Source organism: Epinephelus fuscoguttatus, linkage group LG3 (genome assembly GCF_011397635.1).
Source record: "Epinephelus fuscoguttatus linkage group LG3, E.fuscoguttatus.final_Chr_v1".
NCBI lineage: Eukaryota > Metazoa > Chordata > Actinopteri > Perciformes > Serranidae > Epinephelus > Epinephelus fuscoguttatus.
Genome location: NC_064754.1, coordinates 20599199 through 20614084, shown reverse-complemented (window position 1 = coordinate 20614084; position 14886 = coordinate 20599199). Strand labels below are relative to the sequence as shown.

The following is a 14886-nucleotide window of genomic DNA, read 5'->3' as shown; positions in this document are numbered from 1 at the left end:
AAATGTCCCTTTAGGAGTCCCAATAGGCGTTAGAAGAGCCCCATGAACATTACAATGATTTAAAATTTTGGATAAAATCTCAGGGCACTTGGTCACAGCACATGTGGCGCAACAGGAACTCTGTTATTTATCAACGATTCTCCCATCATCCAGGGTCTCTGGAGAAATAACCTGGCGACTGCCGATGAGATTTATGAGATAAGTAAATAGATAAGTAGGTCCATGAACACGTCAATAAATGAATAAACAAATCTATTATTAAGTATGTTTAATCATAAATCTTCTGAACTATGGTAAAAGATCCTATAATAAGTCTTCAATTGAATTAAATAAACTGATATGATGATGCATGTGTGGGGTTAAAATAGGTTAAAAACAGAGGGCAAGTGTTTAAAAATATACAGAAACATGCAGTAAGTGCGGTAAGTGTTTTATAGTTCTTAGAGTTTTCCTATAATGTGAAAATTGGATTAGTGTTGGTTTAAGCACTCTCCATAGAGTTACTCTGATACTGGTCCAATAGACTGTTATGATGCTTCTTCTTCTTAGATCTCATAATACTTATAGATTTTTATACACCTTGTGTTTGCTTTCTGACTTTTGTTTTTCAATTTAAAATTTGCTCCTGATAGAGCCAGACAAACAGCCCCTCTGAAATCCAGACATTGGTTTCTCTTCCCCAGCAGGAGACACCTACAACTTTTACATCTATTGCGGCAACACTGACAGTGAGGTGCCTTGCTTCAGAGAGGGAACAGGTTTGTGCAAATTTGCTTGTCTGACATCCTGTACGCTGTTCACTGACCACAGAAGACATAAAAGACAAGTTCTGGAAGCTAGACTGCAAGGAGGCTGGAGTTAATTAATTCCAACATGTTTTCTTTAAGGTCTCTCAACCACAGACTCTAGTAACAATTTTCCAAAAATAATGCACATAAAATATTAATAATAATGACAATAAAGTGATAAAATGAATAGGCAAACAAAACATATTGACAGAAAAGATGTAGGGTGAAGCCTGAGCTAATTAAACCTACCCTTCTTACATATTGTATTAAAAAAAACAAGCAACACTTTCACAACTAGATTTAGGCTATACAAAAACAAAACAGAATAAACACAAAGTTCTGAACAGTCTCACACACAACAATAAAAATCATACCTCCATTTTATATATTTACCATCTTATTCCCTGTCACAATCATTCCCTAAGTTAACCCTTTTGACAGATATTAAATTTGTCCTTGTTTTTTTCCTTTTCTCAAACATACTTATTCCCTTAAATTTCAAACCACCACTGGATACAGTTAGGAAGCAACAGATTTTTTGCTTTGTAAATTATCTGTGCAGTTTTAGGTTTACTAGTTCACAACATTTTAAAGCATGTAGGTTAATAATTCGTGCATTTGTTGAATTGTAAAATAATTTGGTATCCTCATCGCTTTCCTCTTTATTAGAATCAGAATCAGAATCAGCTTTATTCGCCAAGTGTGGGCATACAAGAAATTTGACTTTCTCTCAGTGTACCAGAATTGACATAAGTACTCAAATTTAGGCAAGAAGTGGAATATACAGAAAATACAATATACAAAAAATATACAACTATACATCAAATATAGAAAAAAAAATGTTATAAAAAATATTTGAAATATACAATATCATTGAATTAGTGTTGGTTTTGTATGTGTTTGCCCATACATGCACACAGTAGGTAATGTATTTTACTATCACAGAACCATAGATTATATATAATGAGTTCTTATTCAATATTCCTGTTTTAATATGATCAGTGGACTTTTTAAAAAATATGTTTTTAAAATCAAGTATTTCCTTTTCATCTACACACAGAATAAAGATGTAGACGTCATTTTGAACAATAACTTACCACACCATTTTCATTTTTTGCTAAATTGTATCTAATGTTTACAAAATAATCAATACATTTCCAGCCAATTTCTTTTGCTTTACTTATAATCGCATTGTGATCTTAACAAAATAATTTGACTTGTCCCAGTGCTCGCTTTAATTACGCTGTTAAACACTCTCCATGTTCCTTGAGTGTTACACCTATATTGCTTCAATAGTGTGAAAATGCTTATATGTATGTGAACATATAATACTTAATTTTCTGTATATTTCATAATTGTTTTTTGCTTCTTTTTGTGTTTGAGCTAGACAAAATGGTTTTTCAACAAAAAAGTGTGGCATTTGAGGAGACTCGCATGGGTAAGTGGTGTTCACTGATCACAGATAACATAAAAGACAGACAGAAGTTGCAAACTGGACTGCTTGGACTGGAGTAAATTAATTCCAACATACTGTACAAAGAATTTTAAACCTTGTTGTGTTTTTTTCTAGCTATACCTGGAGTACGCTCTCAGACTTTGTCTTTGTCCAACTGGCTCTGGGGCCCGCCGGACCGGAATCAGCGAGAGAAAGACTATCGGTGAGTGCTCAGAGCTTATTCACATTTTAACTTTATCAACCCAAAACTAACGTGCATTATATATATGATTATATTCATGACCTATAATGATAAACTAACTGCCATATAAAATGTTGTTACACCTGCCAGGGTATATTCAGCTCTATTATACTATAAGTTGCAGAACTGCAATGTTAATTACATGAGGTGTAAAGTACTGCTTGTATACTCTGACCTAAAACAGCACATGCAGATATCTTGACTGTCTGTTGTTCCTCACCACTCTGCTCTTCTTAATTTTTCCCAGCTGGCATGAGCATGCAGAGGGAATACCCCACTGCATGAAGGCAGAAGACCTCTCTGATCTGCCTTCTGAGGTCCAGTTCTCCTTCACCAAGGATGCAGAGTTTAAGCTCACTGCAGCTTTTGGGTAAAGTCCTCAAATTCTGTCATCTATCTGTTTATCTATGCGACTATGTATGTCCCGTCAAACAAATTTAAGTCATCCAAGTAAACTTACTTTTTGCTTTTATTTTCTAGGCTAGTTGAGCTGAAAGTGAAGGGACTGGCTGATTCCAGGAAGAACTGGCATGATATTGATGCCATCAAGGGGGTGTTCTGGTGCAAAAACACTGACATATCAGGTACTGTGCTATCATCGTAATGTAATGGAATACTTAATATGTGTGGTGGATATGGGGTCAGGGGGAGAGGAGTGGAACATGGAAGATCAGTGGGAGTAGTGATTATCACAGTAAATACTCTCTCATCACAGCTCTGAAACAGCTTTACCATTTGTACCATCATTAAATGTGACAACAGGCTCTACAAACTGAAAGCTTTACTTTAGGAAATAACTGGATGGTTTAAAGTGTCACAACTCGAAAACATATCACCACAAATCTGCACCCAAAGACCGATGGAGTATGATAATAGTATCTCACCTCATACACGGTCACATTATTTTGTGATTAGTGTTACAGTTATTAGTGTTGCAGTGTTTGCACTGCAATGTGTTTCAAGGATAAAACATGAAACACTACCTTTACAAAGAAAGATGATAAAGATGAGCCCGGGTAACCGAACATCTCAGTCGTAGAAAAGCAGAATATCGAGTTACGACCTACCAGTTTGATGTGTGTAGAGGTCTGTATTGTAGCTGCCTGGTGTCATTTTTAGGGTGATTTAATGAAGGTCAACAGCAAATGGCTGTGTGTGGTACAGCTGTTGAAAAACTATGAGATCAGTGATGAGACTGGCTGAGAGGGTATTTAATATCTACCACACCTGCTGATCAAGGCTATTTTCACCTACACATAGCCCTTTGCAGGTTGCACTGCTGCAACAGGTGCACATGGAGACTCAAAATATTTCTCAGGAGAATGCAAAAGTTTTGTGAGAGTATTCAGAAGTTTCCCTGGAGAACACAAATTTATTTGTTTCTCCCCCATCATATTTATTTATTACCTATCTATTTTTTTGTCCCCCATGGCCCCGTAGAGGCACCATAACAACATAATGACTGATTAAAGATCTGAAAATAAATAAAATAAAGACTTGGCACAGAGCTAGCAGGATGCCATTTCAGCTGGTGCTCATTCTTCCTTATTTTTCCTCGATGTTTACTGATGTTTACATTTGAAAACCTTGACCAGGCTAGCTAGCAGCTGGCTAACAGAAGTCAGCAGGAGGAGAATTTACATACCAGTGAGTTGATTTCCTCGTCCTGATGAGTGACTCGCAGCCACATGCTGCCACCATCCAAAGCCAACCACAAAAAGCACCATCAAGACCTGCAAAGTGGAAAAAGAGCACAAATTTGACACAAATTTAGTGGAGCTGACAGAGAGGCAACTGTAAGCATCCATGCCTTTTGTAGTTTACTATTATTTTTTCAGTTTTTTATTGATGAGTAACTGTATTGAATTGGATATAATCAAGATCATGTCTGATTCACTTTAACTTTCACATGTAGTGTACAGGTACAGTTAAGCTGATAACACCAAGATTTTCTAGCTTGAAACTCAATGAAGTTCAACTCTGCTCTTTTTCCAGACTATGTCCAGGAACACTGGAAGGAGGACGCTTTTTTTGCCTACCAGTTTCTAAATGGCGTCAACCCCATGTTGATCCGACGCTGTTCAGCTCTGCCTGATAACTTTCCTGTCACTGACGACATGGTCTTCCCCAGTGGTCAGTTCAGCTTGGAAAATGAAATGGAGGTGATTGTCATGACGTTGATAGATCTTAGCAATAGAAAACATCATGTTTTGCCCCATGATGCTTTACATTTGGGATTGCATGTTGCACGTTTAGTCAGTATATGTAACGTCCACACTGTATGCATGTGAGTAAAATGATTTCCTCACCACAACAGGAAGGCAACATATTCCTGTGTGACTACAAGCGTTTGGAGGGAGTGAAAGCAAACATCATCCATGACAAACAGCAGTACTTGATGGCTCCCCTCGTCCTGCTCCACAAAACACCTGATGATAAGCTGATGCCAGTTGCTATTCAGGTTAAACTTTCCCTAAGTGTTCTTAAAGCAAGATACAATGATCTATGCAAGTATCAGGTCCCATGGCTAGTATCTACATGGTAGCTATGAATTCTCCCTACAGGGACATGCTGTTCATTTCTTCCAGTCTGAGTTTTAGTCATTCAAAAAAAATTCCCCTCAAAGGATCAACAGAATATCTGACTGAAAAGCAGATGAAACCTGTTATCAATAGACTAACATACAATTACAGAAAAACTGTAAACATTATTGACCAGTACTGGTATGGGATATACTGGATTGAATGAACCACACCTCCTTCCTTCTCCTGCAGCTGAAGCAGACTCCAGCAGAAGACAACCCCATCTTCCTTCCTACTGATTCTGAGTACGACTGGTTGACGGCCAAGATTTTTGTGAGAAGTGCAGATTTCAACGAGCATCAAATCAACTCTCACCTGCTGCGCACTCATCTGCTGGCTGAAGTGTTTGCAGTGTCACTGCTGCGCAACATGGACAGGACACATCCACTGTACAAGGTAACTGAGGGGAGAATACTGAACCTACTGTAGTTGGAGTTTTCTATGTTGTAGTTTTTCCCAGTTGCTGATTTTTGTATCATCCAAAGTTGAAGAATCATAATGTTTTAGTGTGTCTAACTATTTCTCACTGTTAAATGGTATAGAAGCATCAAGATTACTGACTTGGTTAACATGTAATAGTGTTACTGACAGAGTTCCCTCATTCTCTCAGGTCCTCGCACCTCACACCCGCTACACCCTGCATATCAACTTCTTGGCGAGAGATCATTTGATATCCGAAACTGGAGTTTTCACAACGGTACAAAAAGACGGATGTACTCAGTCGACACAAACAATCTTTTTTTTTTTTTCATCAATATCATGTACAGTATTTGTCTCTAACTATACTCCTTACATATTTGACTGTCTGCTAGTTTGCAGCCTCTGGTGGAGAGGGTATGGTGACACTGATGCAGAAATCACTGTCCTCAGTGACCTACAGCTCCCTCTGCATACCAGAGGACATCACTGAGCGTGGGCTGGAGGACGTGCCGAACTTCTACTACAGGGATGATGGACTCAAGCTTTGGGATATCATCCACAGGTATTACAGTCACTTTTGATTCTGCATTCTCTTAATGAATATATAATATTGGTACAAAATCATGGACATATGAGTGAAGTGTAGCTGCCATGCTAAACACTGCAAAAAACCTACACCATATCAGGCTTAGTTAGAATGCATTTATAGGCCGTGAAGTACACCAAAGTAAAAAAAAAAACAAAAGCACAGAGGCATCAGATCTGTGTTAATGAGATTGCTCCAGCAGGGAGAGGAAGTCTGTACCAGGAAAGCACCCTGAGAATACAAATGTAGAATTAGAGATTTTATTTTATTCCACTGAGTTCTTCCCCAAATTGTGCTTTGTGCTCTTGTAAATAATGCCTTGCTGCTGGGCCATCGTATAGAGAGAGCCTAGACTGATTTTGCAACTACTGATCAGGAGATGACTTACAGTTGACTGAGGCTGTTTTTTCCAGTATACTGGAAATGCACGTCAACCAATTTACCGTACAGAGCGGCTGTTAGAATTAGGGACACAATACATATTGTTTATGCGAAGACAATTTGCTGTTTGAACAAGTGATCATACACAACATGGTTTCCAAATATCCTGATATCCTTGTCCTCCCTAGAGCCCTGTGAGCTAGCTTTTGTTCTTACAATTACTAAAATTTAGAGGTGCTAGTAGCCAGGCTAATCACTTCCCTCCACTTGCAGTCTTTATGCTAAGCTAAGCTAATTGCCACCCAGCTGTAGCTTTATATTTAGTGCACAAATATGAGAGGTGTATCGATCTTCTTATCTAACTCTCAACAAACTGTGTTGAGTATTGCACCAAATTCTTAAAAAGAACAGAACTGATCGTACTAAAAAGATGGACATTAAATTGCCTCACAAAAGAGTTATACTTTACTACTGCAGTATGTAGAAAAATATCAACTAGGAATGTGTTTTACAGAACTTATTTATATTCCTCAAAGGTTTGTGCAGGGAGTGCTCGGCTTCTACTACAAGAATAATGATGCGGTCCAGGAAGACGACGAACTGCAGAGGTGGATTGGGGACATTTTTGAACACGGATTCCTTTCCCAAGAAGGCACAGGTGGGCTTAAAAGAAAAGCTCAATATTAATGATGAGAGATGTGCACATTTATATTTTATGTTCATATTGCAAAGATAAATCAAACTTAAATCATCTAGGCAACTTTAATTTATACAGTTTATTTCTTTGAATTCTCAGGAATTCCACAGAGCTTTACCACCGTGGAAGAGTTGGTCAAGTTTGTCACCATGGTGATCTTCACTTGCTCAGCACAACACTCTGCTGTGAACACTGGACAGGTGAAGCCTTTTAATTTACCGGGATGATCAATTATAATGTTGCTGTTATTGTAGAATTGGTTCATGACATCTGCAGTTTTTTTTCTGGACTGGAGAGAGATGGATGACATAAACAAGGGTCTATGCAGCCAAACAGCCAGCCATCGTGGTCAATATAATTTAATCGTAACTGTAGTGGCTTTCAGCTAAACAAATATATCTAAATAAGCCACTGAAGGTTTAATGGGTGAACTTGTCTTCAGCTAAAAGGAAACTCATGTCCAGAGAGCTGGAAACTTTGGATTCTGTGATTCATTTATTGACAGTTCTGCATACACATGCTCACTGTAATGTTTCACCATGAGTGAGAGACAAAAGTTCTTGAATTGATCAGTTTATTAAACCACTTAAAGCAGTGCAGAGGAAAAATTACAGGTGTGTCACAATGTCTCACAGAAAACAACGCTCTCACTCAACAACAAGAGAGATTACAGCCACACCTGCCCCCCCTTCCTCTGCTGCACCAGCCAGCATTGACCATCTATGTGCCATGCATTACTGTGATTGGCAGAAGAATGGGAGATGATTGACTGGCTCTACTAATCCAGAACTCCCAACTGTACAAAATCATAAAATAGATAGATAAATGTACACATGGGCACATGCAGAAAGTTGTCATGACATTTGGCTCAAAATCACAAATGTTAACCTCATGGTGGCGCTAGAGGAAAAGTTAGGAGATCACTTAAGTCATTGAGATTCATCCTCTGGGGACCATGAATGTTTGTACAAATTTTGGTTCCAATCCAAATTTCATGGCAACACATCCAGGAGTTGTTGAAATACACGCCACAAACATGGTTAAAACATGCAGCTTTTAAAGCACATTTTGAACAATAATTGTACACAATGATACCAGTGCTATGCTGTGAGTGAGTCTTAATCAGTTATCTGCCAATCATTCAATCATTGCAGTATGACTATGGAGGCTGGATGCCCAACACTCCCACCAGCCTGCAGCTTCCTCCACCAAAAACAAAGGGGACAACAAGCGAGGCCACGATGCTGCAGACATTACCTGACATGGGCACGACAGCCAACGCAATGGCTTCCATATGGTTACTCAGCAAACCATCCTTTGACTTTGTAAGTGAACAAAACCTCATGAAATTCAAATGACATCAATCAAAATTTTCTTCCAGTTTTGTATCGCAGGTTAATGTGTCATCAGAGCAAAACGCCCTCTTCCAGTCAATGAGAAAAACAGTCCTGCTCACTACTTACAGCTGTACATTATAGTGCCAATAGTATATGCTTGACAACATTTAAATGCTATTGATAAAATGTATTTAATCATTTATTTCATCAGGTCGGTCTTGGCGAGTCCCTGGAGGACCATCACAGTCATGAGATTCCCTCCAGCCATGTAACAGCTTTTCAAGGAGAGCTTCAAGCGTTAAGCGCACGCATCAAAATCAGAAACAAGAGTCTGGAGGTGCCATACACATACATGGATCCAGCTGTGATAGAAAACAGTGTGGCCATTTGAATATCAGAAGGTGTGACCCTCTCAGCTGTTTCAGCCAAATTCAATTAACAAAAATGAGAGAGGGAAAATCTGCATGCTTTGTTTTTAACTGGTACTATGGTGGAAGGAAGCTACTGCATGTGATCATTTTATATTGATCTGTGATTTATATAACCTAATTGATTTAACTGTGGGGAAAATGTGGTTTTAAGTCATAATCTACATCTTAGATCTTCTTAGTATGTCGGTGAATATACAGGGTATCTTATCAAACTCAGTTACTGTGGGGAAAAATATTATTTTGCATTAAGATTGTAACACTTTAGAAGCAAACTGTGCCTTATGACTCACTGTCATAATGAAGTATAAATAAATGTAGGTACCTATATTTTGCTTGATTTACTGCATGCTCTGTATCTGTATGTTAGAAAAATACGCGAGTACTAGAGGACAAAACTTTAAAGTGAACTGTGTCTCTTTCATCTCGTGTGAAAAACAAGTACTTGTCACTCAGACCAAAGTCTGCTCAGTTTCATGGAGGACATGAAGTTCCTGTAACCACAGAAAGAGACATTGCTTCAATGATCCTGTGTTCCATGAGGGAGGTGTTTCTTTCTGTCCTTGTTTTACACTTTTTATAAAAACAATTTCCCTCAGTTACAAAAGTTAAATACAAAACGTGAAGCTGCTGCATTGACAAGTTACAGTTTAAACACATCTATTATCCACAAACAAAATGTGACAATCCGCATGTGCTGTAGAAGGGAAAACAAACATGGTGCATATTAATGTAAAAATTAATTTGGCTGATTTGTCATTGGATAATCACAGCAAAGCCCGAATTAAACACAGTGTCAAACACATTTGATTTAGTACAATTATATAACAGTTCTTAATTAATTGTCCCTATATTCAGCACATACTCATATTATAGAAATTTGCTCTTATTTTGTTATGACGTGGCATGAAATGTTAATCTGTGTGTGTGAATTAATCCATTTAATACTTTCTCTGGGTGGTGATTTTTGATCAATACTTTCTACTGTCACTAAAGTCTACTGCAAACTTAAATAAAGTACTGGTTAAGTCTAGACATGAGGCGTCTGAGAGATCATTTATCATTTACTGGAGGGGGCACTCAAAAACAAAACTGAATTTATGAATAGATGGACCAATAAAGATTCTGAGTCTCACAGGGAGAGAATTGAAAAGTGGGAAGAAGAGAGAGTCAGTGAGTAATAAACTGACACTATTTTGCTTCATGGTTGTTATTAGCATGACTGGGCTGATACACTGATAATTTGCTGACCAAACTGTAAATGGTAAAGGCTGGTGCTTTTATTTGAAGGAGTAATGTCGGTAAAGAGGGTGGTGCACTTCTTATTTGTTTAGTACATGGTTGACACATCGTTCGTCAATATTTCATTAAAATAATAATATAATTCCTATTGTGATTGAAAATAAGTGACGTAATCAGGGGCGCTACCAGGGGTTCTGGGCCCCATGTAAAGATATAACATTAGGCCCCACCACCACAGGCTATGTAAAGCCTGTGCAAATACTGTGACTACACCTCCAGAATCAGCGTTGTAGTTAAGGATATATGCAAGTATACAGGGTATACCCACTTCTTTTTCTCTGTTCACAGTATACCCATCTATCAGTCAAAAATGGATGTAAAATGGAATAAATAGGACAGTCTACCCTCCTCCTCTTTGGTAACCTACCCATCTACCCTGTAGTGCACACCGCAATAACCACTATGCCGCTGTTCAGAACCCAATCGACCCATTCAAAGCTTCAAACAGCTCTACCTTTGCCATACTGTATTTTTTACTCCATTACATGTACTACTATTTAATTTACTACTTCACTACTTATCTACCCAGTAGTACACAAAGTATCTAAAATTGGCTCCACACTGAAAAATTACGACATTAAAATACTTTTACATGCAAACAGATTCACATATTTTACCATACTCGTTTATAGAAATAATCTTCCTGTGGTTATGATACTTTGAAAGGTGCCATTCTGCAAGAGTACTTTTTACTTTTTATACTTTAAGTACATTTTGCTGATAATACTTCTAAACTTTTAATTACGCAACATTTTGAATGCAGGAGCTATTCTTATAATCAAGTATTTTTAGACTGATAAATTTACTTTTACTAAGGGTTCTTTCAGACCTACAGTTTGCTTGCTTGGTCCGAATCAGGGACTAATTTTGTTAAAAAATTGCATGATTGCCTAGAGCTGGTTTGCCTTCTAACGGCAGCATTTAAACCAGATAGTCAGACCAGATAAAATGCTTTTATGGGTAAAATTTCCAAGCAGAAAAAATCCGAGAAGTAAACCAAACGTTGAAGAAGAGTACACTTGCAAGATAAATGTGACACTTTCTAATGTCACAATGGAGGGACAACTACGCAAATTGATTTTAGCGCTGGTCATCGTGGGCTATATTGCTGTCATTGTTCATTTCAGGCAAACCATACAGTTTGAAAACGAGGCGCGGCTCCAACTAGAAAACAATGTTTTGATGCATTGGATGTGCTGAATGTGCATATTAAGGCAGTACAGGAGGAGGCGCACATTAGTAATCCTCCAGGACTGTAACATGCTCATGTTTAACCCAAACAATGTGTCATGTGACTGCAGTTGTTTCAGATCGAGATCAGAACACTTTCTCACCACGAAAAAAAACGCACCAGAGTTCGTTTGTATCCGCACCAAGACCACCTCTTTAAGAAGGTCTCAGTCCGGTTGTTTTGGTGCGCACCCTAGTGCAACTACTGTGTTGACACATGCCCAAATGAACCGCACTTCGGAGCCAGGGCCGCACAGGGCAGGTGTGTGAGCACCCTTAAAGATTGATTATGTAGAATGAGCGGAATACCGCCATCTAGTGTGTCTAGATCGTAGTCGCAACTACAAAAAAAATTCCAGCAGTCGGGTTGCCAGGATCGATGCCAAGTGTGTGAAGCCATCAGCCTGCACCATGTCAAGTGATGAATCATACAGGGTAATGACTAATCAATTCATTTTACAACAGTATTTAACAATTCATTTTACAACAGTATTTAACAACAGTGTGTGTGTATATTTTTATAATTAATATATATATATATATATATATATATATATATACATATATATGATGTTATGTGTGGTATTTATTCAGTTTTGGGAAATCACGATGTCTAGAAGGCATCAGTGGCTGCATGAAGCGGGCTCAAGCCCCCGTTCCGCTGCGGGCCACGTCGGGTTGGCGACTACTTCATTAAACTCAATCATGTTGTAATTGAGAAATCCGCTGGAATTTTTTTTTCTATATTCTATGATAACCAAGGAAAGGACGACATCAGACCTAATAGATAACCATAATTACAAAAATGTGCACACAGAAATAATAATGTTTGTTCAGTCATTGGGTCTCATTCATGAAACGTGAGCAGAAGGAATTTGTGTGAAAACTGTTCGCAGACGGGAATTTACGTGCATGTCCGCATTCATCAATATTTTAGCAGCTCCGATCTTTTCGTAGCTACTAACAAAATCTACTCCTGCTCCTGACCACTCGTAATGCTTGTCTAAATTTAGTAAAGCACATAAATATTGCTTGTCACTATTGAAAATTACAATTTTAACTCGTATTGCGCTCTGTTATGTGCAATACACAGATGCCTTTGAAACACGTAAGCTAAACATGACAAAATATTAAAAATATAACACATTTAGTTAAATTAGTTGGCAATTAGCAGGTTTAAGATCCGGATTAGGTTCATGGTTTTGAATTATCTATGTAAATCGACTCAATAGATTATACGTTCTTTCTATATGTTGAATGATGATAATAAAAATATCCGGAAGGAGCCGGATCACAGCCTCTTCGGCCTCGGTGACTGGGTTCAGCAGGAGCAGCAGGAGCAGCTGAAAGAATTATTTGTTTGTTTGTTTGTTTGTGTTTTTTTGTTTTTTTATCATTTGAAGGAATAAATCTGATTTGAAAATGTTTCATTTACGTTGTATAAAATAGAGCTTTAGGCTATTAAGATTCAAATAATTTGAAGATGATGCATACAAAACTGCTGTAGGCTATATGTTATCCGTATCATTTGTTAAAATAAATGTTAAATAGGCCTAGCTCTACATTCTGACAGCCATCACTGATTTAGAGTTTATCCATTACGCACAAAACATCTCTGGTTTCCCGTTCCCACTTCATTCAAAACCCCACAAATGAATCTTCTCTTTGTTTGGTGACCACTACGGTATAATGATGATTTTCAGAATGTATTATGATACAACACCTTACAGTCTGGGTTTGATGTTGACTCCAGTGGAGGCCTGTCGCTGTCTCCGTCAGGAATAATTCCTGACAGAGAGGTCTCCCCAATTATGTAGGAGTAGGTTTTTAGTAGAGTAGGCTTTTATGTGCAAATCTACACACAGATTTACTCACTTTTCATGAATGAGACCCATTGTGTTTATAGACTTTACAAACATCAGATTAGTGTAAACGGTTAAATGTCAGTGGGGGAATCCGGGGGTTTCTCAATGAGATTAACCTGTGCCGTCTTGTTAGGTGCTTGCTCATATTTGAGGTGGGATGTATCGCTGTATATAAAAGTTTTCTTACCACGCAGAGTGCACTGCAGACGCTAATGTTTGCGTCACTTTTTACCGAGTCAAAATCAAAGTAATGTCGGTACTTCCAAGCATTAAACGCTGCATGGTCCTGCTCTCTCCTGCACTCCATGTTATCTCTTCTTGATCTACACATGTCTGTTGTTTACCACTGACGTCGCACCGCTCATACCTGATTGTCATGAGACAGTCTCTCATAATCACAGTTAAAGCAGTATGGCAGCCTGCTTGCGGTAAATCTGTCTTGAAAAAGTAAATTGACCATCAGTGCCGACAGGTAACATTAGCTAAGTTAGCAAGTGAGTTAGCTTACCGATCGAGGAGAAAAGTAGCCATTTCCGCACGTGTTCTTATGCCGTGGGAATCCTTTATTTGAGTCCATCGAGCAAATGCTTTGCCAATATTAACTCTCGTCTTTGCCCTTCACCGGTCACTCTGTTGCAGGGATGGATAACGCACCGTTCTCCGGGGCTCTAAAGCAGCTGCTGGACATGCAGACTCCATCATGCCGAGCATAGAGACCGTACTTGGCACCGGCCGCTATTCGCTGGTACGATGTAAACATGACGTCATTGTCAAACCCGTCAAAATTTATAAAATTATTTAATTCAGACAAAATATAATTTTTCAAGGAAATGCTATACTTTTATTCTGCACCCCTCTAAACGCACCGTGGATGTATTTTTTTTTTTTTAAATTATAGCTTTTAATAATTATTCTACATAATCAACCTTTAAGTAAAAAAAGAAAAAGAAAAAGTATGAGACTCAGAACACAATGACAGTCTTATCTGGCATACTAAATAATATGGTAGTATGGCGTACAAACGCGTTTTATTCAGTAGGTGGCAGTGTTGCACATTTCATTCACTGTGGTTGAGGTGAGCTGACGTTTCAGGGCATCAGTTTTGGCAGAAATGAAGCTCTGACAAAAGTTCAGTCAGGGAGATAATACTTTTTCATGCTTAAGATGTAACTTTCTTTCTCATCCTGCCATTAATTCCTTGCATGCATGCTCACTGTCAATCTCTGGCTGTCAGTATTTGGGGCTGTCAATCAATCTCTCTATCAGCATATCATCTTACTGCTCCTCATTTAAAATACGGTTCTTTATCTGTCCGCAGTCCTTTGCTGCCTGCTTAGTCTACCACCTAGTCTTCTCGGATGCAGCCTCTATCCATTTCATCAGTCATCAACCAAAGTCATCCAGTACCACCTCCTCCACCAGTGTCTAGACTCCATAGGGGGGTTTATCTTGCTGCCGCTCAGATCACAAATAATCTCCCTCTGGTGTCTAAGTGCAAAAGACTTGTGTTAAATCTTAACAGCACAAATCACCTGTAAATCTGCACACTTATATTCTGCATTAAACTTAATCT

At 38.4% G+C, this 14886-nt stretch overlaps 1 protein-coding gene across 2 annotated transcripts in view; it reads left to right on the top strand.

Moving 5' to 3' along the window:
- Window positions 1–14886, top strand: part of LOC125884274 (hydroperoxide isomerase ALOXE3-like) — an 89609-nt gene that overhangs the window by 14760 nt on the left and 59963 nt on the right. The window contains exons 8-19 of one of the 2 annotated variants that reach the window (XM_049569176.1): window positions 684–758; window positions 2176–2226; window positions 2359–2446; window positions 2733–2855; window positions 2966–3069; window positions 4481–4647; window positions 4803–4946; window positions 5260–5463; window positions 5678–5764; window positions 5880–6049; window positions 6991–7112; window positions 7251–7351. In XM_049569176.1, the coding sequence (XP_049425133.1) occupies window positions 684–758; window positions 2176–2226; window positions 2359–2446; window positions 2733–2855; window positions 2966–3069; window positions 4481–4647; window positions 4803–4946; window positions 5260–5463; window positions 5678–5764; window positions 5880–6049; window positions 6991–7112; window positions 7251–7351 (1436 nt within the window). The remainder of the gene's footprint in view (window positions 1–683; window positions 759–2175; window positions 2227–2358; window positions 2447–2732; window positions 2856–2965; window positions 3070–4480; window positions 4648–4802; window positions 4947–5259; window positions 5464–5677; window positions 5765–5879; window positions 6050–6990; window positions 7113–7250; window positions 7352–14886) is intronic. The other variant, XM_049569183.1, reaches the window with a different exon arrangement.